This window comes from Muscardinus avellanarius, assembly GCF_963383645.1.
Source record: "Muscardinus avellanarius genome assembly, chromosome: 11".
NCBI lineage: Eukaryota > Metazoa > Chordata > Mammalia > Rodentia > Gliridae > Muscardinus > Muscardinus avellanarius.
The window spans coordinates 3959093-3984220 of record NC_137797.1 but is presented as its reverse complement, the minus strand read 5'-3'; the positions used below and the strand labels follow the sequence as shown (position 1 = coordinate 3984220).

Below are 25128 nucleotides of genomic sequence, written 5' to 3'. Positions count from 1 at the left end.
ACGCTGCACACCGCCCGGTGCGTCCCCTCCCTAAATGGACGCTGCACACCGCCCGGTGCGTCCCCTCCCTAAATGGACGCTGCACACCGCCCGGTGCGTCCCCTCCCTAAATGGACGCTGCACACCGCCCGGTGCGTCCCCTCCCTAAATGGACGCTGCACACCGCCCGGTGCGTCCCCTCCCTAAATGGACGCTGCACACCGCCCGGTGCGTCCCCTCCCTAAATGGACGCTGCACACCGCCCGGTGCGTCCCCTCCCTAAATGGACGCTGCACACCGCCCGGTGCGTCCCCTCCCTAAATGGACGCTGCACACCGCCCGGTGCGTCCCCTCCCTAAATGGACGCTGCACACCGCCCGGTGCGTCCCCTCCCTAAATGGACGCTGCACACCGCCCGGTGCGTCCCCTCCCTAAATGGACGCTGCACACCGCCCGGTGCGTCCCCTCCCTAAATGGACGCTGCACACCGCCCGGTGCGTCCCCTCCCTAAATGGACGCTGCACACCGCCCGGTGCGTCCCCTCCCTAAATGGACGCTGCACACCGCCCGGTGCGTCCCCTCCCTAAATGGACGCTGCACACCGCCCGGTGCGTCCCCTCCCTAAATGGACGCTGCACACCGCCCGGTGCGTCCCCTCCCTAAATGGACGCTGCACACCGCCCGGTGCGTCCCCTCCCTAAATGGACGCTGCACACCGCCCGGTGCGTCCCCTCCCTAAATGGACGCTGCACACCGCCCGGTGCGTCCCCTCCCTAAATGGACGCTGCACACCGCCCGGTGCGTCCCCTCCCTAAATGGACGCTGCACACCGCCCGGTGCGTCCCCTCCCTAAATGGACGCTGCACACCGCCCGGTGCGTCCCCTCCCTAAATGGACGCTGCACACCGCCCGGTGCGTCCCCTCCCTAAATGGACGCTGCACACCGCCCGGTGCGTCCCCTCCCTAAATGGCACGACTGTGCTGCAGCTGGAGAAGGCCGCTCACATTTCCCTTTCCTCACGGCCCCCTTTTCCGTTCTAGCTGGAGAGCCCCAGGGCGGGCTGGGAGGAGGTGGGGTGAGTGGTAGGCGCCCTTGGAGGCGCCCCGGGAAGCCCCCACGCCTGGTTCCCTCTCTTAGGCACCTGCCTCCCTGCGAGTGCCCGGGCGGCGGGCGGCCCCACTCACCTGGAGATGGAGCCTGGAGGACGTGCCGGCGGTGGCCTCCATCAACACGCCATCCTCCTTCCGGGTCCGGAACATGAGCCCCAGGTACCAGGGCACGGAGATGGTGATGTCCAGGTCACTCCAGGACACGATACTCTCGCCACTGAAGCGCTGGGGGTGGGGCATGGCTGTGGACACAGGCCGGGGACCTCAGAAGCCTCCCCAGGGCAGGAGGGACTCTGAGCATCTTTTTTAGCTGCAGGAGATGGGGTCAGCCCCGGAGGCAGATCCTGGTCCTTCTCATTTTCACACAAAGCCCACCTTGGGCGTGCATCTGTAGTGTCAGACCCTCCGAATGTAGCGGCCTGACCCTGGGACACAGTCATTCCTGGGGAGAAGTCATTCCTGGAAAAGTGTCAAGGCCTGAGGCCTTCCATCCATCCAAGGAGCGGAAAGGGGGCCTCATGGTGGACAAGAAGCAGAGGGGCTGGCTCAGGATCTGGGACCCGAGGGAAGGGCTGTCAACCCAGCTGACCTGCAGGGCTGGGGCCCGGGGAGAGGAGCTGGGTCCCAGAGGGCAGCCCGTTGGTGGGGACAGCATGAGCCTACAGTGAATGTAGCACACGTGTGTTTGTGCACACACAGCCCAGCCCACCGTGACACGCCTAGGCACACACATGACGTGCACAGAGGTGGAAGAGCCGCCGTGTAACAGAGCACTACCAGATCATGACGGGGCCGTGGAGGCAGGGATGGGGTGGGGCAGACTGCGCCATCTTGAGAACCCATGGGGCAGGCAAAGCCGAAAGCCAGAGGACTAGCCAACCACGCCAAGCTCTGCTTACCGGCAGCCCCACTCTAATCCTGCCACGTGAGGCCCCGCAGTCTCTGCATAAGACCTTAGAGACTGCACAGGGGTGGGGGGGGGGGGCACACCCAGTGGACAGAGCAGGGAGGCGGCAGAGCATGGTGAGCCTCAGGGGCGCGCGGGCCACGGTTAAGGAGCCCTGGTTCCAGGACCTAAGGGGCAGAAACTTTCTAGCCCAGCTGGCCATCTCAATGGGCTGCGGCTGAAGGACAGGTGCTGCCTCATGTCCCTTGGGTTTGGGGGCCAGTGGGTGGCTACAGAAACTTCAACCTGCTGGGGCGAGCTGAGAACCTGGGGTGTTGGGGCTGGGGCACCCCAAGCCGATCCCACTCAACTCCAGCCCTTGTGGTTTTGAGAGCATCTGTGTATATGTGTGTGTGTAAGTGTTACAGGGGTTTCTACCTCTGAGCTACACCCCTGCCCTGCTTTATTCTTTATTTTGAAACAGTCTAAATCGCCGAGGACTCACTACGATGCTTGGGCTGGCCTTGAACCTGCAATCCTCTTGTCTCAACCCCACACCCCAAGTATTGGGATTACAGGCATGTGCCAGCTAAGAGCGCCAATTTTAAAAATGAGAATGCCTGCTTAATAGTGTGTAGCTGTCTTATGGGTGGTTTCGAACCTCCCAGCATCTGTCACTCATACAGATGCAGGGGCGGCAGAGGACTGAGGGTTGTACCTGCCTAGGACACAGTCCAGTGGAGGAGTGGCTGGCTGGAGGGCCCTGGGGAAGGCAATCTGGGCCTGGGAACTGCCCGCCCACGGCCTACCTTGCCCCGTGACCCTCAGTGCTCAGAGTAGGAGCTACGTCCCGCTTGGCTGCTTCCAGGCGCTGAGCCCTGGCTTCAATCCCCCCCACCCCGCTCCGGCCATCCTATGGGGTGGCGGCCCGCGTGTCTCCTCCGGGCCATCGTGGTGGGGGCTGCGACAGCACCCCCTCACCTTGCTCGCAGTTCTTCCCGCCAAATCGAAGGGGACACGCACACAGGTAGGTGTTCCATCTGTTGACACAGGTGCCCCCGTTCTGGCACCAGATGCCATCACAAAAGTTCTTCTGCGCAGCGCAGCCTGGAAAAGAGCGCACAGGCCTCGGTGCGGGGAAGGCCAGAGGAGCCCTGGAGCCATGTGGGCGGAAGGAAAAGGGCCTGGCGCTCCCGGCCATGGTGAGAGCGTGGGGCTAGGTGGTGGGGCGCGCTCTGTCCACTCCCAGAGGCTCAGTCTTCAGGCCGCTGCAGCAGCTGGCCTGTCCATCCGGCGACACGCTCAAACCCCTGGGAGCGTGGCCCCGTTTGCCCAATGGTCAGCTCAGCAGCCATCCCCGCGCGGCCCAGGGACCGAGTGCAGCGCATCGATGAGCCCAGGCTCAGGGCTGCTCCCAGGAGCTGCCCGCGACCGGGAACAGGTTTCTAGGGGAAAGATGGCTCCCCAGGGACATGGCCGCGACCCTCCCCCCAAACACCCCCGGGCCCCACGCACCTGCCCTGGTCCCGTTGTTGGCGATGAATCCAGCCATGTCCACGTTCCTGCCATCGATGGACAGGTTTTGCATGCAGCCCACGAACTGCCGGTTCTGCACGGGGAAGTCTTCCGGCAGGTTGGGGACGCCGCCCAGTAGCAGCGGGCCTGTCAGATCCAGGGACCTGGGGGGCAGAGCCACCTCAGTGACAACAGGCGGTGACGGCAGCCAGGCCCGGCCTCAGCCTCTGCCCGGAAACGCCTAGCAACCAGGCAGGCGGATCCAGAGGCTGGCGACCATAGGTCAGAACAAAGGCGGCCCTGCTTCTGGGCCACCACGGACCCTCACAGCCCGCCGGTCCTCGGTTTCCTCGTGCCTGCATGGCTTCCTGACAAACCGGCTCTTCCCGGTTAACCGGTGAGCACGTGCTGAGCCGCGCCTGCCCTGGTAGGTCAGTGGCTGAGATGGTGAGAGACCTCAACGCCAAACGGGGACTCGACCTCCCCCGGCCGCTGAGGCCCCCCAGGAGAGAGAGGTAAGCAGCCAGAGCCCTGGCTCCACCCTGTCAGCTACACGGCCCAGGCAGAGCTCTAACCGCCAGCAGGCTTCCAAGAGCAGAACAGTCAGGTGGGGTTGGGTAAAGTGGTGGTTGATCACGCTGAGGGCGTATCAACCAGATCGCCGGGAGAGACAGGTGCCCAGTGTGACTGTCCAGGGCGTCCCAGCACGCCGCTCACGTGTACGTGGCCACGAGTCCACGACAAGTCCACTGGGTTATAGAAAGGTCAGAACGGGAGCCAGGCGTGGTGGCGCACGCTTTTAACCCCAGCACTCGGGAGGCTGAGACCTGAGGATCGCGGTTCGCGGACACCCTCAGCTACTAAATAAAGAATAAAAAACTGGGTAGGGGTTGTAGCTCGGAGGTCAAATGCCTCTGGGTTCCATCCCTAGACCCGCAAAAAAAAAAAAAAAAAAAAAAAAAAAAAAAAAAAAAAAAAAAAAAGAAGAAGAAGAAGAAGAAAGGAAAAAAAGAAAAGAAAGATCAGAATGGCCACACCAGGACTTCTTTGTCCCTGGTTAGAACGAGCATTAGGGAATCTCGGGCCAGCAAGGAGACATGGCCACCTCTGCCCAATGGAGTCTGGGAGGCCAGGACTGGACCTTGCTGGGACGATGTGATGCCACAGAGACGGAGCGGGGTGGCCGCTGGGTCAGCAAGCTGCTGTCACAGCTCTGGGCTGTCCTGGCCACTCTTCTGACAGGTACTGCTAAGGGGATTCATTCTAGAAGGTTCTAACACATCATGGGTGGGGAATCTGCTGCTGGGCTGGGTGGGGGCACCATGGGGCTGTCCTGGCCTTCCCAGGGGCCCGGGGGTGGGGGGAGTGCCCGGGCCCTCCTGAAAGGCTCACTTCTTGGAACCGCTCTGCGTGCCCTGGGCGGCGCAGCTGTAGTTCCCGACGTAGCTTCCGAAGTGCACGGCCACCGCAGTATCGCAGTCGTCCACGGTCACCACGGCCACCTTCTCTCCGGATGGCCCGTGGGGCAGGCCCAGGCGGCCGATGTTGGGCTGTGGGGAGAGAGACCGCAGAACACGTCAGCACGGCCTCCCTCGGCACCCTGGGTGGGACCCTGGGGCACAGCACCCTGAGGAGAGGAGGGGACATGGGGCTGCCCAGAGTTCACGTCCTCTCCAGAACCTCGGTGGCCTTATTGCAAATGGGGCTGCTAGAGTCAGGAGGCGCCCAAGGGGAGGTGGCCCAGGCCAAGATGACTGGTGTCTGTGTGAGAAGACAGGGACACAGAGAGAATGTCGGGTGACAAGCGGGGGAGGTCGGAGTGGCTGTGTGATGGCCAAGGACCGCCAGCCGCCACCCCACCGGCTGGGGAGAGGCAGGAAGGAGCCCCGCCCGCCGCCACCGAGCCTCCAGAAGCAGGTTCTGCCCACACCTCGGCCTGACTTCGCTCCCAGGTGGGGAGAAGGTCTAAGGGCTGCGCCCAGCTGGGCTCATCACTGTGGCCCCAGAACTGTACACACCGTCCACACCCCAGCGGGCTCCCATCCTGAGCCTCCTGGCTGGGCTGGCAACCCCGTCGGAGTCCCGGGGTGGGACACAGGACGCTGCTGAAGACAGCACGCGGCTCCCTGTCCAGGCCAGGAGCCCAGCCACGCCCCAGGTGCCCACAGTCCCTCTGATACTCTGCTTTCTTCACCACGCAACACCCTCCTCCCCTTAACTGGCCTGGAGTCGACCGCCCTGTGTCCCCACACCAAGCCTATCCGCCCCTGTCACGGCTCCCTGCCGTGGCTCCTGGAAGACGCTCCCTACTGCTATCCAGGGTTGTGCCCTCTTTCCCAGGGCGGCCCTCGCCAGTCTTGGGCCCCTCTCAGGACCCTGGGGATGGCCACCAGAGGTCCTCAGGCACCCTGCCTCAGGAGAAGGAGCGGCTACTTTGCACCCACCAGCCACAGAACAAGCGGGCAGCTAGGAGGCTGGGCCCTGCGCCTAGCAGCCGGGTCTCCTCCATCCTCTGCACACCTGACACCAAGGCCTGAATTCAATGGTGGCTACAGAGAGAACTGAGCTTGAAGGCAGAGCCACTAGGCCTCAGGCGCGGCACGGGACAAGCAGTGCTCCTTCCTCCCCCAGCCTTAAAAACGATGGGCCAAGCTGGGCACAGAGGCGCTGTCCATGGTCCAGCACCCAGGAGGCGGAGCTGGGAGGACCGCTGGGCCCAGGAGTTTGAGGCCAGCCTGGGCAACACAGCAAGGCCTTGTCTCCCAACCCGGGCCTTTGGTGGTGCGTGGTGGAGCACACCTGTGATCCCAGTACTTGGGAGGTTGAGACAGGGGCATCGCAAGTTCAAGGCCAGCCATAGCAACTTAGACTCTATGTCCAAATTAAAAAATAAAATAGGGTTGGGGGGTATAGCTCAGAAGTAAACCGTCCTGGGTTTAATCTCTGTTGCGTGGCACACACCTGCATGGCTGTGTGTGGACGCCCAGCTAAGCATTCTACTCTGCCTCGTCCAATCAGCTGACCTCAACAAGGCCCACCACTGTGCCTCCGTTTCTCTGTGTACGAGATAAGAACTGATGTCGGAACACCCGACCTCTCTGGGTTAGAGGGACTTTGAGGCTGATATCAACACAAGACACGGCAGCCTCTCCTCGGTAGATCCCAGGGAGGCTGCTCCCATGCCCGCTGCCCTCGCTCAGGGAGAATCTTTTAATCAGCAGATGAAATCACCAGGTCTGAGAAGCGACTTCCTTAGGGTTTTACCTTTGCATTAGGACAGAGCTAGTTGAGTATAAAAAATAACCTGTTTTCTTGCTCTGTAAACAGCGGGCTGCTCTGGAAACCTGTGGACGTGCCCATCAGGGATGCCTAAGTGTTAGGTCCCGTCCTGAAGGATGTGAGCTCCGTATTATCTCCACAGCATATAATTTGCATTTTTGGGGATGGGCGTGAGGCCTCGGGAGGAAGGACATAATTAGCGCCTACATGGGGAGGCTCTAGTGCACAAGCTGCTATTTACAAAACTGCAACTGGTCAGCAGCGCTAGGGATCGAGCACAAGCAACCAGGGAAAAGACTGGGGAGCCGGGCGTGGGGGCGCACTGCCATCCCAGCACTTGGGAGGCTGAGACAGGAGGAGCACAGGTTCAAGGCCAGCCTCGGCTACTTAGTGAGGCCCTCTGCAATGTAGTGAAACCCCGTTTCAAAATAAAGAATAACAAATAGGGCTAGGGGTGTAGCTGGGAGGTAGAATGCCCCTGGGTTCAATCCCCAGGACAAAGAAAGAAAGAGAGAGAAGAAGGAAGGGAGGAAGAACGGCAAGAGAGCCGAAAAGGGACCTGCACAAAAGCCGCCTCGTGCACACTCGCAGCGGCACTGCTCAGGGCTCCATGGAGCGGAAACAACCCACAAGCCCACCAACAGACGAATGGGGAGAGAAATTGTGGTCCAGCTGCAACACAATGAAATACCATTCAGCCGTGAAAAGGCGTGAGGAACCAACTGACGCCCGGCACCATGTGGGTGGACCCTGGGGCAGGGTAGAGCGAAAGGGACCGGACAAGGCCACGCACTGGACCCCACGCACCAGCGCTGGCCAGAGCGGACCTGTCCACAGAGCAGAGAGGCACGCCGTTGGTTGCCAGGGGCTGGGCGGGGGCAGGAGAGACTGCTAACAGCTTGGAGCACTCTTTGGGGGTGGTGAACAGAGTTCAAATCCAGAGGCGGGTGCTGGTGTAATGCAAACAGGGCTGCTTTACTCAGAGCCCGGAGGGTGAGCACCTACTCCCTCCACCTGCCGCCTGCCCTGCTCCCAGGACACCTCCTGGGGCGGGAAAGCACGGAGCCTCCGGCTTGCTCTTTCTGGCATCTGAGAACCGCGCAGGGCCACTGCGCCCCTCCACAGGGCCGGAGCAGGTTACGATGCACTAGCCGTCACTGGGTCCCCTCCGCGTTTCCCCTGCGTGCAGGCCCCTCTCTACTGGCTCTGACTCAGAGCTCCAAGCAGCCACGGGGAATTTTTGTGCACAAAAGCCCTTGGTGCTCCCAAAGTGCTCACGTTTCTGCAGCCTTTTAACGTGCTGCAGACAATTCTGCCTGAGAGCCTGTGGGGTACGGTTACAGCCCGGGAGGCTGCGGGGGACACCCAGGAAACCAGACACCGGGAGGGCGAGCCTGGGGACGAGAATGGATTCGCGCTCGGTGTCAGGGATGATTAACCGACGCTGCTATCAAAGCCTTCGCAGATGGCTGGATTCCTGGAATGTTCAGAAAGAGTCAAGCGCAGCACTGAGCGTTGACTGCACCGTCATTCCTCCAACACCGTGGGGTGACCGCGCCCTGGACGGGGCACCGGGGACGGGCTCTCCCAGAGGCCACCAGAGGGCGGGGGCTCAGTAGGCGGGTCCCAGGGAGAAGGTGCATCCTGACACACACCCCTCTCCACTCCCAAGGCCCCCACAGCAGGGCTCCGTTGGGGTGCATGTCCGAGGTGACCTCCCTGGGCCACGTGGGCCTGGGTGCCACCCCTGCCCACCACCCCCGCCCCTGGCACTCAGTCTGTGTGAAGGGAAGTTCTCCCTAAGGCCATAAGACTGGACGGGAGGAGCCTAGTGGCGGAGGCTAGAATTTCAGGCCGGTCCTGGGTTCTCCTTAAGGTCCTCCTGTGATCTCCCCACAGAACACAAGTCCCCACAGCACCACAGAATCCCAGGGCCAGTGACGGGGCCGCGAGTCCGGGCGAGATGAGTGGGCACCCACCTCAGGTCTGCTGCGCTCCGGTACCGCCATTACGGAAACTCAGTAAGCGTTTGGGGGCCCGAGAGCCACGCGGCTAGGCAGCTTCCGCACTGGGGTGAGGCTGCCCTGGCCTGTCCGGAATCCAGCACAGTTTGGGGTTTGAAGTTTTTTCATGAGAAAATAACTGAGAATAGTGCTGGCCCTGGAGGTGGGTGGCAGTCCCCAGGGCCACTCTGGCTGCGTCGGCCACCCACTGGCCGGGCCTGCACACAGCATGGACCACCTCACCCGCTTTCCTCAGTCAACCAGGTCAGCCGCCCGCGCTCAGGACCTCGCAAACTGAGCTATACTATACACGGCACGGCGGTGCACGCCCAGAATCCCCGCAACCCAGGAAGTTGGGGTAAGAGGATCGCGAGTTCAGGGCCAAGCTAGGCAACTCAGTGATGCCTACCTCAGTGGAAAAGCGGGTGGTGGCGTTGAAGCTTGGGTAAAGCGCTTGCCTGGCATATGTAAAGCCCGGCGCTCAGTACTAAGCACACAAAGTACGCTATAGTTATTTCTCTTGAATTTCACAAAAAACAAGAGTCCAGGCTAGGCGTGGTGGCGCACGCTTGTTATCCTAGTACTTGGAAGGCTGGGACAGGAGGATCCCAGGATCGCGGTCAGCCTCAGCTACTTAGAGAGGCCCTGTTGCAACTTAGTGAGACCCTGTTTTCAAATGAAGACTAAAAAATAGGGCTGAGGGTGTAGCTCGGAGGTAGAATGCCCCTGGGTTCAATCCTCAGTTCCACAGAAAAACAAACAAACAAAACAACAACAACAAAAAAAAAAAAAACAAGAGCCCAGCCCTTTCTGGAGCTCCTCCCATAAGACGGGGCAGTGTGTATCTTGGGAAGGTACTGCCGCCCCTGGAGGCTGTGTTCAGTTCTGCACGGGAAAGGGTCCCGAGGACGTCTCTCAAGTGAGGCAGACCTCCAACTCAGGCTGTGGGGGTCCCTAGTACCATGGCAGAAAGTGACCCCTGCCCCCAGTACTGGGCACTGAGCCCAGGGCATTCTACCTCCGAGCTACATTCTCAGCCTACTTTATCACTTTTTAAAAAAAATTGGAAAAAGGATCTCACTAGCTGAGAGCCTCACTAAGTTGCAGAGGCTGACCTTGAACCTGCAGTCCTCCTGTCGCAGCCTCCCAAGTACTGGGATTACAGGTGTGCGCCACCACGCCGGGCTGCAGAAAGGGATTTAAGGGCAGGTCAAGTGACGTGCGGGACTGACTTTCAGAGAAAGCAGCAATATCTGGGAGGCGGAGACAGGAGGTCGCAGGTTCGAAGACAGCCTCAGCAAGTAGTGAGACGCAGCAGCCTAGCAAGACTGTTTCAAAAATAAAAGAAAATAGGCGGGCGTGGTGGGCACGCTTGCAATCCCCGCGCTTGGGAGGCGGAGACAGGAGGATTGCGCAGGTTCGGAGCCAGCCTCACTGGCTTAAGAGACCCTGTTTCCAAATAAAAAATATAAAATAGGTCTGGGAGTGTAGCCCAGAGATAGAAGGGCTTCCAGGAACCCCAGTACCACCAAAAAAAAAAAAATAGGGGTGGGGTACGTGTAGCTTGGAGGTAGAATGTCTCTGGGTTCAATCTCCAGTAACACACACACACACACACACACACACACACACACACACACTGTATTTATTATTATTATTATTATTATTATTATTATTATTATTATTATTATTATTATTTTGTACTGGGGTTTGTAGCACCCAGAGGCATTCTTCCTCAAAGCTACACCCTCACTCCCTTTACTTATTTATTTACTTACTTATTTTGTGGCACTAGGGATTGAACCCCAGGACATTCTACCTCTGAGCAGCCCTATTTTATTGTTTGTTTTGGAACAGGGACTCACTAAGTTGCTAAGAGTTTTGCAACAGTTGCCTGAGTCTGGCCTTGAACCTCCAATCCTCCTGCCTCAGCCTCCCGATTAGGATTAGGGGCATGTGCCACCGTGCCTGGCTAGCATGGCATAGTTATACATGTAAAATTAAAATCTATGGTGTACAGACATGATCCAAGAGAGGATTTTTTAAGTCTTTTGTGTTGGTTACCTGATATACTGACCGTTACCTACAAAGGGTTGTTTTCCTGTTTGTTTCTGGTGAAAAAAATCTCTGTTAACTTCCCCGTCGAGGGGGGGGCTTCTGCTTTGTGATTTTTGAACAGTGCTCCAGTTGTGTAACACTGAGGGCTTTACCAGGAGTGTGGTATACAGAAGAAGTCATCACATCCTAAAAACGAACTATAAAAACTTTTATTTGTTCAGCACAAGCACTTGTCGGATCTGTTTGTCAGGAGAGAGGTTATCTATGGGCCTGAGGATAAGGTCTGATAATTGACTGAACGGTGTTGCTTATGATGAAAACATGCGGAGGCAAAACTTAGATCTGGGGTTTTATTTTTTTTTTATTTATTTATTTTTTTTGGTGGTACTGGGGTTCCTGGAAGCCCTTCTTCCTCCGGGCTACACTCCCAGACCTATTTTATATTTTTGAAACAGGGTCTCTTACGCCAGCGCGGCTGGCTTCGAACCTGCGCCATCCTCCTGTCTCCGCCTCCCAAGCGCGGGGATTACAAGCGTGCCCACCACGCCCGGCTAGATCTGGGGTTTTAAATCAAGTGAAAGTATAATTTAAATCTGAAGTTTTAAATATGGCCCCTCTTGTGGTGTCCCATATGTCTCCTTTCTACTTATTCTCCCCAACTCTTTTGGGGGTGTTAGGAATTGAACTCAAGGGTTTAATATGCCCCCAGCCCTTTTTATTTTTTATTTTGAAACAGGTTCTTGCTAAGTTGCTGAGGGTCTAGCTAAATTTCAGAGGCTGTTTTTTTGTTTTCTTTTCTTTTTCTTTTTTTTTTTTTTTTTGCGGGTCTGGGAATGGAACCCTGGGGCATTTGACCTCCGAGCCACACCCACACCCCCTACCCTATTTTTATTCTTTATTTTGAAACAGGGTCTTGTTAAGTTGCAGAGGGCCTCACTAAGTAGCTGAGGCTGTCCGCGAACCGCAATCCTCTGGTTTCGGCCTCCCAAATGCTGGGATTACAAGCGTGCGCCACCACGCCCAGCTTCAGAGGCTGTTCTTGACTCTGGAATCCTCCTGTCTCAGCCTCCCAAGTACTGGGATTCTAGGTATGTGCCACCATGCCTGGATTCCACCTATCCTTATGGAATTCTTCTAAGTGACCATGGTCCCACTGGGCCATCAGGCTGCTGGCCGACCACCGAGAGGGACCAGCTGAGTTATCCCTAGTTGAACAACAGCCCCGACTCCCTCCACAGAGCCCTGGCTGAGTGAGTGGCCAGTGCCCTGACTCCGTCACCTGCCAGCAACCCAGACAGGTAACACACTAATGCTAAGCCCAGGCACGCTCTTCTGAAAAGTGGTTCCCGGCAAAAATGCGAGCTCGGCTATCCCAGTGGGCACCAGGCAAGCTCAGAAATCAGAGCGAGCGCCATGGGTGAAAAGCAGGCATCCCTTTAGCACGGCCACACGCCCAGGAACACGCAACCTGCGAGGGCCGGGGGTCCCACAGTCACCCCGCTCACCTGTCATACAGATGCTCACCCTCACATGCACACACGCAGACACACGACTTTGTGCACGTGTAAGAGCTGCACATCCTCTAACACACTCTTTACAAAGCCCTGGCTGGCTCCTGTCAGGGCCTTGCAGGGCCCCGGCTGTCCTGAGTCTGGGCGGCCACAGAGAGACGCAAGCCCTTCCCTTGACCAGCTCTCTGAGCAGCACGCCCTCCCTCCTCTGCACACCACCGAACGGTGGCTCAGAGCCTGTGCAAGGGGGAGGCTGGCTTGGAGGGACAGAGGTGGCAAGGCCAGGGGAGAGGGAGTCGGGACCCGGGGGCACGAAGCATCCCTGAGTAGCACACGAGGGCCACTGGGTGCACCCGTGGAGGACAGGTGCTGGGGCCACGGCTCAGCCCCGCTCTGGCCCCCGCTGCCTCAGTTTCCCCACCTCTTCCTCTCAGCGCAGTGGGGGTCACATAGGGTAATGTATCCCGCACCAGGTGGGTGTCAGTCAATGGGTGGGTGTCGCCCCGGTGCTGGGGCAGCAGAGACCAGGACAGGGCGGCCTGGGGAGGGCAGCAGGGGCCAGCACACCGCCCCAGGAGTGCGTGCGAAGGGTGGGCCGGGAAGAGGAGACAGCCGCCGCCCGGCAGGCAGGAAGCTGCCCGGCCCTGGTGACTTTCCACAACAGGGTTATGGGACACAAGGGACCTGCCCGTTTCCATGGCAAGTGACTTTCTGCCAACTGACAGAAGGAAGGAAAACCGGGAGATATACCCCCACCCGCCACCCCCACCCCCCACCAGGCTGAGGGTGCCCCCCGGGCGGGCTCCACCGCGGGGCACACCGTCACCTCTCTCACGGCTCCCCAGCCACTTGAGGCCCCCTGGCTGGCTCTGGTTACCTGCCACGCTCACCTTCAAGGAAGCCATTTCGCATTCCAAGCGGAGATGAAGGATAAGGGTGGTTTCAGACACCATCCCAGGACCCACTGGGGGTCCGCGGAATGCGCCGGCATGGAGGCATGGACACTCGATAGTTACAGAACACCTGCCAGGCCCAGAGGGAGCGGCTGCCCGCGCAGGAAACATCCCAGGAAAGAAACACCAATTCACACTCCGCCTGGGGGCTCAGACCCGGACAACGGGCTTTCATGGTAACTAGACCCCTGGGGTCTATAAACACCAGGCTCCCTTCCTGGGCGCGGGGCTCCTGTGCAGAGGCGGCCAGCGTAAGGAGCCCACGTAGCTGTCTTCTTGGTCATAAAGGTTTTATGTACTTCCCAATGCTCAACGCACAGCTCGGGCGTTTAGTTTCTTCACCCTGTGTGCTCTGTAAATCTCACTTATAGAAACAGGAAATTCGTAAAAGAAAAATCACAATCGATTCCTACCCTGAGCCCTGGCTGGCTCTGCGCTCTTCGTAGCTCAGAAGGGCATAAACGGGCACAGAGCCGCCTCGGCTCGTGTCTGTCTTCCCACAGGTCCCCACCCTGTGCCCACACTCTGAGCAGAGGGGTCGCTGTCCTGTCCCCCAATCCCGGTGTCCACTCTTGCCTGGGGGCTGCCCAGCTCCCAAGCGCCATCCTCAGAGCTCTGAGAGGCAGGCCGGCCACAGGACTCAGATGGTAACACCGGCAAGTGTGGCAGGAGGGGACCTGAAAGGCCCTGGAGCTCGGGCGCAGGCCTTGGTGTGGCTGAGAATACCCCATGCACACAAACAGCCAGAGCCCCGCAGCCACCCTAACGCCCCGGACCTGTGAGCGAGGCCGTCCTAGAGCACGCCCCCAGCTGAACACTGGCCACGCCATGGCGTTACAAAGAGTAATGGGATAATGGATATCTGAGTTTTTGTTTTTGTTTTTTTTTCCCCCCGGTACTGAGGATTGAACCCAGAAGCATTCTGTCTCCAAGCTACATCCCTGGCCCTATTTTTTATTCTTTATTTTGTTTGTTTTTGTGGTACTGGGAATGGAACTCAGGGGCATTCACCTCCGAGCTACACCCCTGGTCCTATTTTTTATTTTATTCTTTATTTTGAAACAGGATTTCACTACACTGCTGACGACCTCACTAAGTTGCTGAGGCTGACTGTGAACCTGCAATCCTCCTGTCTCAGCCTCCCAAGTACAAGCGTGAGCCACCACGCCCGGCAATATCTGGTGTTTTGAGTCACCACGCCATGGGCAGAGTGTGATCTACTTTAAACAAGTTGGTAGGTATTATTTACAGGCGTGGTTTTTATTTTTTTGGAGAGAGTAGGGATACCCTTTGGAAAAACAGCATGTATACACTAGCATATTTTTGTTTATCTTTAAAGGTTCTTTTCATTAAATGTTTTATTTTGAAAGCAGGATATGAGGGCATATGCTTGTAACCTGGTACTTGGGAGGCTGAGACAGGAGGATCATAGGTTTGAGGTCAGCCTCAGCAACTTAGCAATGCCCTCAGCAACTTCGTGAAACCCTATTTCAAAATGAAAAATAAAATAGGGCTAGAGGTATAGCTCAGAGGTAAAATATCCTTGGGCTCAATTCCTAATAACACACACACACACAAAAAAAAATTTTTTTTGAGATCATTTAAATTGTACATTCAATTATATAAAGCAAAAGAGAGATTCTGTGCACCTCTACCTGGTTGGGATCTATGTATACATATATTTTGGAGTAGCTTTAAAAGTTCTTTTCATTGCCGGGCGTGGTGGCGCACGCTTGTAGTCCCAGCGCTTGGGAGGCTGAGACAGGAGGATCGCACAGGTTCGAAGCCAGCCTCAGCTACTTAGTGAGGCTCTCAGAAACTTAGTGAGACCCTGTTTCCGAATAAAATATAAAATAGGCCTGGGAGTACAGCCCGGAGGTAGAGAGCCCCTGGGTTCCACCCCTAGTGCCACCAAAAAAACAAAAAACAAAAACAAAAAAAATAAATAAAAGTCCTTTTCATTGAATGTTTTATTTTGAAAGCAGAGCACAGTAGCATAGCCCCAGTACTTGGGAGGCTGATCACAGGTTCAAGACCAGCCTCATCAACTTAGCGAGGCCCTCACAACTTCATGAGACCCTGTGAGACCCGACTTAGTGAGACCCAAGCCTGGATGTGCGCACTGGTACGGTCTGAGATGTTCCCTTGACACCAGGGCCCTGCAGTTCTTTTACAGCTGCACCCCCTTTCCTGCCAGCGCCAGCCTCACCCCCACACACTGCCCATACCTGCTCCAGCACGCCCCCTGCCCCCATGCGCCACGCTGTCCAAGTCAGGCGCACACCTCCGCAGCAGGCCAGGAGGCCGTCCTGGGAGCTCTGGCGGGCACAGCTGGCTCCAGGGGAGTCTCTCTGACCCCTGGCCAAGGCAGGCGGGAGCTGTTGTTTTCCCCAGGGTCCTATTAAATAGCCGCTCACTGATACGCGTGTCCTAACCCCTGCTGCTGTGGACCACGAGCAAGGCCAGGGTGTAGGTGTCACTCATCAGAGGGCGGTGAGATGCTTGTGAAGACCGGGGCTCAGCAGCGGCCGCCCTCCAACATCCTCCAGGGTACATCCCTCCAGGGAGGGCGGTGCCACAGACAGGGCACTGCTCCCTGATACTATGCACACCCCGGGGGCTGCAGGGTGACGGCGAGCAGCAGATACATAAGCCTGATGGCAGACCTGAGCTTCCAGTGCAAAGAAATAACTTCCAAAAGCTCAAAACCTTTTCCACCAGGCGCTGATGGCTGGAACAGCTAACCGTCTTTCACAAAGGATTCAGGAAAAGCGCAGGTCTGTCATGAGGCAGTGACCATAAATGCCCAAATCTCCCCAGGGGCTGGGCGGGGCTCGTCTAACAGACCCTCCTGGAACTGCGTTCAGCTCCTCACGCTCTTTGGTTCAGTGTCATCAAGCAGGAAGAGAAAGTAAACTGGCTTTGCCTGCTCCCTGCAGGGGAGGCACTGGAGGGGCTGCCTGCCTCTGGCTTCTAGGTGGCTGCAACCAGAGGGGAGCCAGCAAGAGGTTAGAGGAGAGGGGCGCCAGGAGGCCCCCACCCTCCCCAGGTGGCTTCTGTCACACCCCTCTCTCCGTGTGCCTCCAGGACCAAGGGTCACCACGACTCTGCTGGTGCTGCGGTCAACCAGGGGTCGGCACTGCCCTCACCCTGCCGGGCCCTCCTGCAAGTCCTGTTTGTGTGCTCCATCCGCCTCCCATGGGGACCGTGACCCATAATCCAGCCTGGTGGCTCGATGCCCCCACAAGCCCTGGCTCAGCGGAGGGGTGTCCCTGAAGCTTCCTACTCCGGGCAGACAAGGGCTTGGTGCAGGAGCCCACTCTGTGAGGCTACACCTGATGTGCCCTGGACGGAGCCCGAGCACCACAGGTGGAAACGTGGGCTCAGGGAAGGCAGGAGCGTCAGGGTGGGACGTGGCCACCATCAACCCGACCTTCTATTCCCTCCTGGCTGGAAGGCTAGTGGCTGAATTTCCAAACACATTTCATTACTAATCCAAAATAGACCCAGGCATGCTCAGGAAGAGCTGAAGCCTGGGGCGGGAGGGGTCTGTACCCTGAACCCTCAAAGCCAGAGCCTGGGCCCAGCCCTGAGCCCGCACAGCTGGATTCCCAGCGAGCTCTCCGCGTCACGGCTCACCAACGCCTCTTCCCTCAGCACCTCCTCCGTCCCTGCCTGTCCTCGTCCCCAGCGCCTTCCCTGGGAGTCTGAGGCCACCTGCCTCGGCTGCCAGCACAGGACCCACTAAGGCACTGGTGAGCATGGAGGCCCAGCAAGGACAGCAACCTGTCCTGGCAGATCCTTGGCGGAGCTGCCTTTGCTTATGGTGCCGGGGCATCCTGGCCTGGGCCCGGCGGCCCTTCTTCCTTCTCTCAGAGTGGCCCGACGCACAGCCTGACAGCCCCACCCGGGCCCCGCAGCCACAAAGAACATCCCTGCACCTGGGTTTGCAGAAGCCCCCAGCCCTGAGACGGACACGTAGAACCAACAGGCCCTGCCACGGGCAGGCAGAGGCGCGTAATCTCTGCTCCCTCGGCCCTGTTGTGTGGTCCGCCTCCACCACGGAATGGAGGCCTAGCGAAAACTGGCAGGATTCCTCCATAAAATAACCTCGGGCGAGAGGGGAAGGCGAGGCCAAGCCTAGTCCTGTGCTCGAGGTGGTGTTCTCGGAGCTGCTGAAAGGCCCTGGAACCGGAAGCGCGGCTTCCAGCAACCCACCTCCACCTGCTGCTCTTCTCAGAGCACTGGGCCCCTCTTTCCTGTGGAACATTCCAGGGGGCCTTCGGCAACGTGAGCCCAGCGCACTGTCTGGAACTACCTCAAAGATGCAGACAGCCGGAGGCCCCTTGCTAATGCCCTAGTGCTCAGAGAGGGCCAAAGCTGGTGGGCAGAGATGTGGAAGGTACTGCTTTGGGTTCCCGCTCAACGGCGGGAAGCCTGGTTGCTCCGGACATTGCCAGATGTTTCCAGAGGTGCTCTGATGGGAAGACCAACACCTACTCAACCTCCCTTACTCCACCACCACCCCAGCAGGAACTGGCAGCCTTAGATATGTGTTTCTGAGACAAGCAAGAGGGAAAACCCAAGCCGGGCATGGTGGTGCACGCCTGAATACCAGCATTTGGGAGGCTGTGACAGGAGGACGCAATTCAAAGATGGCCTCAGCAACTTAGTGAGACTTTGTTTCAAAATAAAGAATAAAAATAAAAAAATAAAAATAGGACTGGGATATAGCTGGGAGGTAGACTGTCCCTGGGTTCAACCTCTAGTACAGCCAAAAAAAAAAGGAAGGAAGGACACATGGGGGTCCTGGGGATACCAAAAAAGGATACCCCAAAAGAAGTGGGACCTGTTCTCCAGAGCAGCTGAATTGGATTGAGAATCCGAGACAGCTGCTGGGGAAGGCATGGACACGGATGGACGGATGGACGTATAGACGGATGGATGCCATGGGAAGAGCCAGACAGCGATTTGCAAATCACGGCCCAGGAGGGGAGACGGGAGGGAGCCACACAGGAGCTAGCTGCCTCCGCTGCTTCCCCCAGGGCCGCTGGGGGCTGCCACCCGGGGGGAAAGCAGGCAGCAGCCTTCACACTAGTAGTTAAGTGTTCCCAGAAGCCATTGGGGGTGCCACTCGTAAGACGGTCCCTCACACAGGACCACGAGGCCAGGGGACATGGGGCGTGGCCCCACCCCCACTCCTCAGTGACCCTGTTGGCATGAGAACTGTCCCGAGGGCCGAGGGGCCTGTGCTGGCCCAGACCCGGCTTCTGCCAACGCTCATCCTTCCTCAAAGTCACCAGCAAGCACCGAGTTCCCAGGACCCAGCGACCCTGGACCCCGGCCAGAGTCCTAGATGGCCGCAGAACCTGCATGGGGCCGGCCTGGCTGAGCGACAGGCGGCTCCACCACGGCTGGGAGACCTGGTAAGTAAGAGCGGTGGCCACCGTGCAGGTAACCACTTCTTGGAGCCCAACCGGGAGACAAAGGGACGTCCAGCACAGAGGTGAGAGGCAGGCCGGGCAGGCAGAGGTTAAGGATGGCACAGCGTCCGCAGGCCCTTTGCTAAGACGTGGACACCACCCCAGGGTGCCAAAGAATGCAGTGGATGGAAATTCAGAAAACACCCTCCATGGTCTAGTTCCTGCAGAGGAGGGAGCACCCTGGACCGCCGGCCCAGCCTAGCCCTGGTCCTGCATTAGCCATGGACACTGCGAATCATCAAGGGCCTGGGCAGCCTTGGGGGGCACAGCTTCCCAGGGAGGAGAAAGTGCTTGGCAAAATCACCGCCCAGGAAACCAAGGCTTTTTTGTTTGTTTGTTTGTTTGTTTGGGCACTAGAGATTGACCTCGGGCATTCTACCTCCAAGTTACACCCCCTATCATCTCTATTTTATTTGGAAACAGGATCCCATTTAGTTGTTAAAACTGACTTTACACCTGAGATCCTCTGTCTCAGCCTCCCAAGTACTGGGATTACAGGCCTGCGCCACCTCACCAGGCTCCAAACAAGGATTTTGGATGCAAAAAAGGGGTTTCCTATGCAAAAAAAAAAAAAAAAATTCCCTGACAGAAGCCTATAATCCCAGCTACTTGAGAGGCTGAGGCAGGAGGATTGCAAGTTCCCTGCCAACCTTTGCAAAGCTTAGCAAGACTCTATCTCAAAATAAAAATAAATAAATAAAAAGGGCTGGGATGTAGCTCAGTGGTACAGCACCCCTGGGTTCCATCCCCAATACCATACATACACAGGAAAGCACGTTTCCTTACAAGACAATAACTATAAGTTGACACACACTCCGGGGGCCCAGGCCTTCGGCACAGCCTTGGGAATGGTCCCCTCTCCAGCTACACCCAGGTGCCAGTGGACAGTTCGGGTTGAGTCTGAGCGGCCTGAAGTCTAGCCAATAACACTCCAGCGGTGGCAGCGACGATGAGCAGACCCTTTCTGGGTCCCCGCCCCAGCGCAGTGTACTTCTGCGCCCTGCCGAGCTCCCTGGGCTCCGAGGCCCTCCAGACGCGTATCATGTGCTATGTTTTCAAGTTTCAGAGCACAGGGGTCTCCAGATGGAGCATCTGCGGCGCCGTCGCGGCCCCGTGCCGGGGGACTGCGCGCCTTACCTTGTTGTAGTACTGCACCTGCACCGAGTGCCAGCGCCCGTCACTCACGCCTCCGGGGACCTGCGGCGCCACCGTGGTTGTGGTCTCACCTGCACACGGGAGGGAGAGCCAGAGAGACACAGGTGAGCGGGACCAACAACCGCAGACCTGGCTTGGAGGCTGCTGGAAAGGCTGCGTCTTTCAGAGGTGACGCATGAACTTCTCCTTCATCAAGGAAACTTCACGAGGCCTTCTGCCCACACCCTGGGACACAGGCTCTCCCAGGAAAAGAGAAACCCTGCGGCCCAGGGCCTGGGGCGCCGTCCTCGGCACACTGACTCAGCCACCCTGCCCGTCCGAACCTAGGCCCAGGTCATCCCTCCCAAGGCATCCGGCCCCCAGGCACATTTCCCAGGGCCCATTTCTACATTTTCTTTTTAGATTACAAAAGTATTCTTGTTCTTTTTTGTGTGTGTGTGACACTGAGGATGGAATCCAGGGGCCTTCTACCTCCGAGCTACACCCCCAGCCCTATTTTTTTATTCTTTATTTTGAAACAGGATCTCACTAAATTGCAAAGGCCTCACTAAGTAGCTAAGGCTGGCGGTGAACCTCGATCCTCCTGCCTCAGCCTCCCAAATGCTGGGATTACAAGCGTGCGCCACCACACCAGCTTTGGTCATGTTTTTTTTAATACAAAAAAGGCAAAACTGTGCCCAGAAGGAAAGCTTCTTCACTTAGTATGCAGCATGTGCTGTGGTGGGTGGGCAGAGCACCCTTCTCTCCAAACACCACACCGCAGACACCAAGCCCACACGGATCTCTGCCTCCTCCTGGGTCACTTGATGACAGCAGAGACGCTGCCCCGCATTTGCGAGGCCCTTTAGCCACCGGACAGCAGGCTGCTGTGCGGGCCTGGAGCGCGTCTCCTGCACATGGCGGTTGTGAGGTACTTAGGCCGTTATTCCCGAGAGGTCTCGCGTCCCCAGGGTCAGGGTGGTGCCAGGAGACTGCATTCTGTGAACCTCCTTGGGGGTTCTGAACACAGTCCTGGCTCAGCAGCAGCTGGGAAGGAGTTTCGCAGGCACAAAAAGATAAAGTGGAGAAGCACCTGGTCCCAGGGAAGGGAATGCCACTCCCAGGGACCTGGCCGGCTACGGCCACCTCTCCTGCCACAGTCAAGTGGTGTTGTGGGTGTCCCCAGTTCTTCATTCCACATGGAAACCAAGTCCCAACATTTAATATGACTGTAAATCAAAGCGCCAGGGCTCTAGGGTGGGAGCTCCTGTGAACTATCTTAGGGAACTTCCAGGTCAAGGAGGAACAGGCGTAATTCACCCTAAAAATCATCTGCTATAATTTGGATCTGAATGTTCCCCAGGCCCATGTGTTGAAGTCCTGGCCACAGCCACTGTGCTCTTGGGAGGTGGGGGAACCTTCAGGATGTGAGACCCAGCGGGAGGAAGTTGGGTCACTGGGGGTGTGCCCTTGAAGGGGATGATGGGCCCCCGGCCCCTCTTCTCTGCTTCCCGGCCCCCATGGGCTAAGCAGCTTCTTCCGCCACGTTCTCATGACACAGTGAGTTGCCTCCACACAGGCCCAAGAGCAACGGGCCAACCAACTCTGGACCGGAGCCTCTGAACCTGAGAGTATAAGCCCACCTTTCTTCTTTTTATGTTGTTTACCTCAGGTATTTTGCCATAGTAACAAAAAGCTGACTAACACATCATTTATGCCAGAAAAACACAGACAAGAATGGCTGAAATCCTTTTGGCTAAACGGCCAGGTCTAACAATCAGGATATTTCTTGTACAGCTTTGTCAGCCTTTTTAATCTACAAGGATGGAGATACAGCTCTGTGGCAGAGCACTTGCCTAGCATGTAGAAGGCCCTGGATTCAATCCCCAGCACCACACAAACAAAAAGAAATTCATCTGCAGAGGTGCCACACTTTAATGCTTTCCCAATCTGGGGAAGCAGGAGCCGTTCCGCAGCACGAGCCCTACCTGCTGAGAAGGTGAGCTGCACCTGCTCGTCCACGATCTCCAGGGCGATGAAGTCGTGCTTTTCATTGAAGCGGCCGTTGTAGAGCAGCAGGGCATTCCTCTCTTGGGTGGCAAACCTGCGGGGCAGTGGAAGCACGTCACACACAGACCCCGGGGCCCAGGGGCTGCTGCAGGTGACACGCTTCACCAAGGAGGACTCTGGGGCTGCAGCTCAGGGATGACCTGGCACCAGCACTCTGTCTTCATGCCGGAAGTTGATGGCCCGTGCCACCTGATTAGCAACCCAGAGCCATGGGGGAGTGCGGTGAGGATGACTCAAGAACCCATTTCTTGGGCACAATGATCCAGAAGTATCGACTTCCAGTGGTTTGGACAGAGAACCCAGGCAGCACATCTTTCACGACTGGAAACAGAGTCCGTGTATGCATGTAGGCGCCTGCTCCAACAGGTCCCTCCACCCCCGCCCCGCCACCACCCTCCAGTTACACTGGTGTCTTTGCATCCCAACACAGGTTGAAAGGACCCCAGGCCTTTGCACCTGCTGCCTCCCTGCCTGTTACAGTGTTCCCTGGATCTGCAGATCCCTCAGGGGGGGGTCAATCCAAATGTACTCCCCCTTACTGATATTTTTATGATACTGGGGATTGAACAGGGGCATTCTACATCCGAGGTACACCCCCAGCCCTATTTTTATTCATTATTTTGAAACAGGGTCTCATTGAGTTGCAAAGGGCCTCACTAAGTAGCTGAGGCTGCCCTTGAACCATGATCCTCCAGTCTCAGCCTCCCGAGTGCTGGGATTAGAAGTGTGCCCACCACGTCCGGCTGCCCTTACTGATTTTAGCTTCATTGCACCTCCCATCCCTCTCACTGGATCACATCACTCATTTCTAATATTATCCTGCTTGATTTTTATTTACAGAAAAGTCTGATCCTAAAGAGGGCGATCGACTCTCATTCTCTACTGCATCCCCGAGCCCCAAGAGGGTGCGGCCCGGCCCCGTGCTCAGTGAGGAGTGGCGAATAGAGTGGAGGGAGACGGGAACGCATGAACAAGTGCGAGGACATGAGCAGAGCCGTCCTAGGCATCCAAACAGCAAAAAGCCACCTGCTCCAACAAAACAGACCCATCTTCCCAGAAACCCCTTCCCACGGCGGCCTGGAGGAAGCCGGCTCCCAGCCCCCAGCGTCCCTGCAGGGCCTCAGGAACGCCACGCCTCCCCGCACCCCCATGTGGAGGAGCTGGCAACCCCTGCGCGAACTTGGGCCTGGCTGATGGCCGGCCGGATGCCCACCACCGGGGCCCACGGCGGAGGGCCTTTCCTCTGCCCGGCCCTGTTGATGGCGCCGCGGTAGGACGCTCTCAGAAGCAGCCTCCACCCCTTGCTTCAGCCCTTCCTCGAATTAGCAAAATCCACAGGTGCTGGCCACACCTTGAGTGCTGTCTTTTAATGTCAGCTAGAACCAAGGACAGGCACTAAAGTAATGGACACACATGCACACACACACACACACACATGCCTGTACATGCACACACGCGCACACGCGCACACACACAGACACCCCACGGGGCCTGGGTGTGGAGGACACCGGGAGGAGGGCTCCACAGTAAGATGAGGCCGTTTCTGACATTCGGCCCCAGCTCGCTCCCCAGGCTTCTCTTTGGACCAACAGGAGCTGGCACGGCGCTGGGCCTAGCGGCCCTGCCAGCCCATCCGCTCGAGAGGGAGAGGGAAAGAGGGGCCGCGGCCGAGGGGAAGGTGGGGACGAGGCCCGCAGATGCAGAAAGGCTGGATGACAGAAACCCAGGCTCCGAGACAAAGAACAGAGCACAGAGGCAAGAGGCTGCTGGGATGGGCCGCGGGGAGCCAGGCGCTTGGCAAACAACTGAGAAACCGAGAAGGGCCGGGAGCGGGGCCACCTGAGAGGAACGCGCCCACCAGCCCGCCCTGTCCAGGGGGATGAGAGGCCCTAAGTCTCCGGGCGTCCATCCCGCAGGCGCCCCGCAGCACCCGGACCGCGACTGCGCTGCGATGATTCTGAAAGGACTCCTAGACTTCGCTTCAGAGTCCGTCACACTGAAGGGTGGGGAAGGGTCCATCAGCTGTTGTCCCATTACAATTAACTTAGAAAAACTAAGCCCCCAGCAGTTGGCGTGGCCTGCCTTAGGAGGCGTTCATTACAGGTTTTTTTGTTGTTGTTGTTTTGTTTTTTTGGTTTTTTTTGCAGTACCAGGGATGGAACCCAGGGCATTGTACCTCTGAGCTACACTCCCAGCCCTGTTTTTAGCCTTTTTATTCTTTGAATTGGGGTCTCACTGAGTTGCGAAGGGCCTCACTAGGTAGCTGAGGCTGTCCGCGAACCGTGATCCTCCGGTCTCTGCTTCCCGATCACAAGTGTGCGCCACCACGCCCGCCTTACGCGTTGTTATTTGTTACCTGTTCTCTGTGTCAGGAGCCAACAGACTCCGCGGTCGGCTTCCGGCACGTGCCCGTGTGCACCCTCTGGCCATGCAAGGCCAGCAGGCTCCAGCGGGGACGCGCTCCTGCAGCTCCTGAGCCGAGTGGCCACTGAGGGCTGCCAGCCACACTAGGTGGCAGGCAGCCATCACTATTGTGTACCCAAGCCAAACGCTCCAAACCCAGACCTATCACACGCCACAGTCCACCTGCCGGGGAATATGGGGTTCTTGGATACAAGGGGTGCTCAGAAGCCCTGTGCTTTCATTCTCAAGCCATGCAGGACACAGCGTAGCCAGGAAGGCCTCCAACCCAGGCCCTCATTTGGAGGCCTGTGCCACAGGGCTGGCAAGCAGAATAATGATGTGGGACCCGGCCGTGCCCGGCCCAGCACGCCACCGTGCCCGGGCGTGGCCCCGCCACCTTGCAAAAAGGGGACAGGGTGGGGGCGACAGGAACAGCAGGTGCCCACGCTGCACGTCCGCGGCCGTCACACCAAGGCCCCAGCAGGAATCGGTGTTCTCCCACTTTGCCAGCGAGGCCTCTTCTCCACACTGAGGAGGTGAGCGCTGGCGGGGCTGCACCCCCGCTCTGGGCACAAGACCCCGGGAGAGACATCGCTCTGCCAGTCCTGGGCTCCTCAGTGCACCTGGAGGATGGAGGTGTCCCCGGAGGACAGGGCACACGGTGCTCCTGTGGGACAGGACAGTCCTCCTCCACCCTGGCACAAAACCAGACAGGAAACACACCCTTCTTTACTAACCCTTGAA

The 25128-nt window shown here is 57.8% G+C and overlaps 1 protein-coding gene across 1 annotated transcript in view; it reads right to left on the bottom strand.

Annotated features, from left to right (window-relative positions):
• Positions 1 to 25128, bottom strand: part of CELSR1 (cadherin EGF LAG seven-pass G-type receptor 1) — a gene marked incomplete at both ends in the record, with an annotated part of 153691 nt that overhangs the window by 41841 nt on the left and 86722 nt on the right. The window contains 6 exons of the mRNA XM_080704752.1: positions 1165 to 1331; positions 2957 to 3082; positions 3491 to 3654; positions 4883 to 5040; positions 19915 to 20003; positions 21900 to 22015. Of these exons, the coding sequence (XP_080560878.1) occupies positions 1165 to 1331; positions 2957 to 3082; positions 3491 to 3654; positions 4883 to 5040; positions 19915 to 20003; positions 21900 to 22015 (820 nt within the window). The remainder of the gene's footprint in view (positions 1 to 1164; positions 1332 to 2956; positions 3083 to 3490; positions 3655 to 4882; positions 5041 to 19914; positions 20004 to 21899; positions 22016 to 25128) is intronic.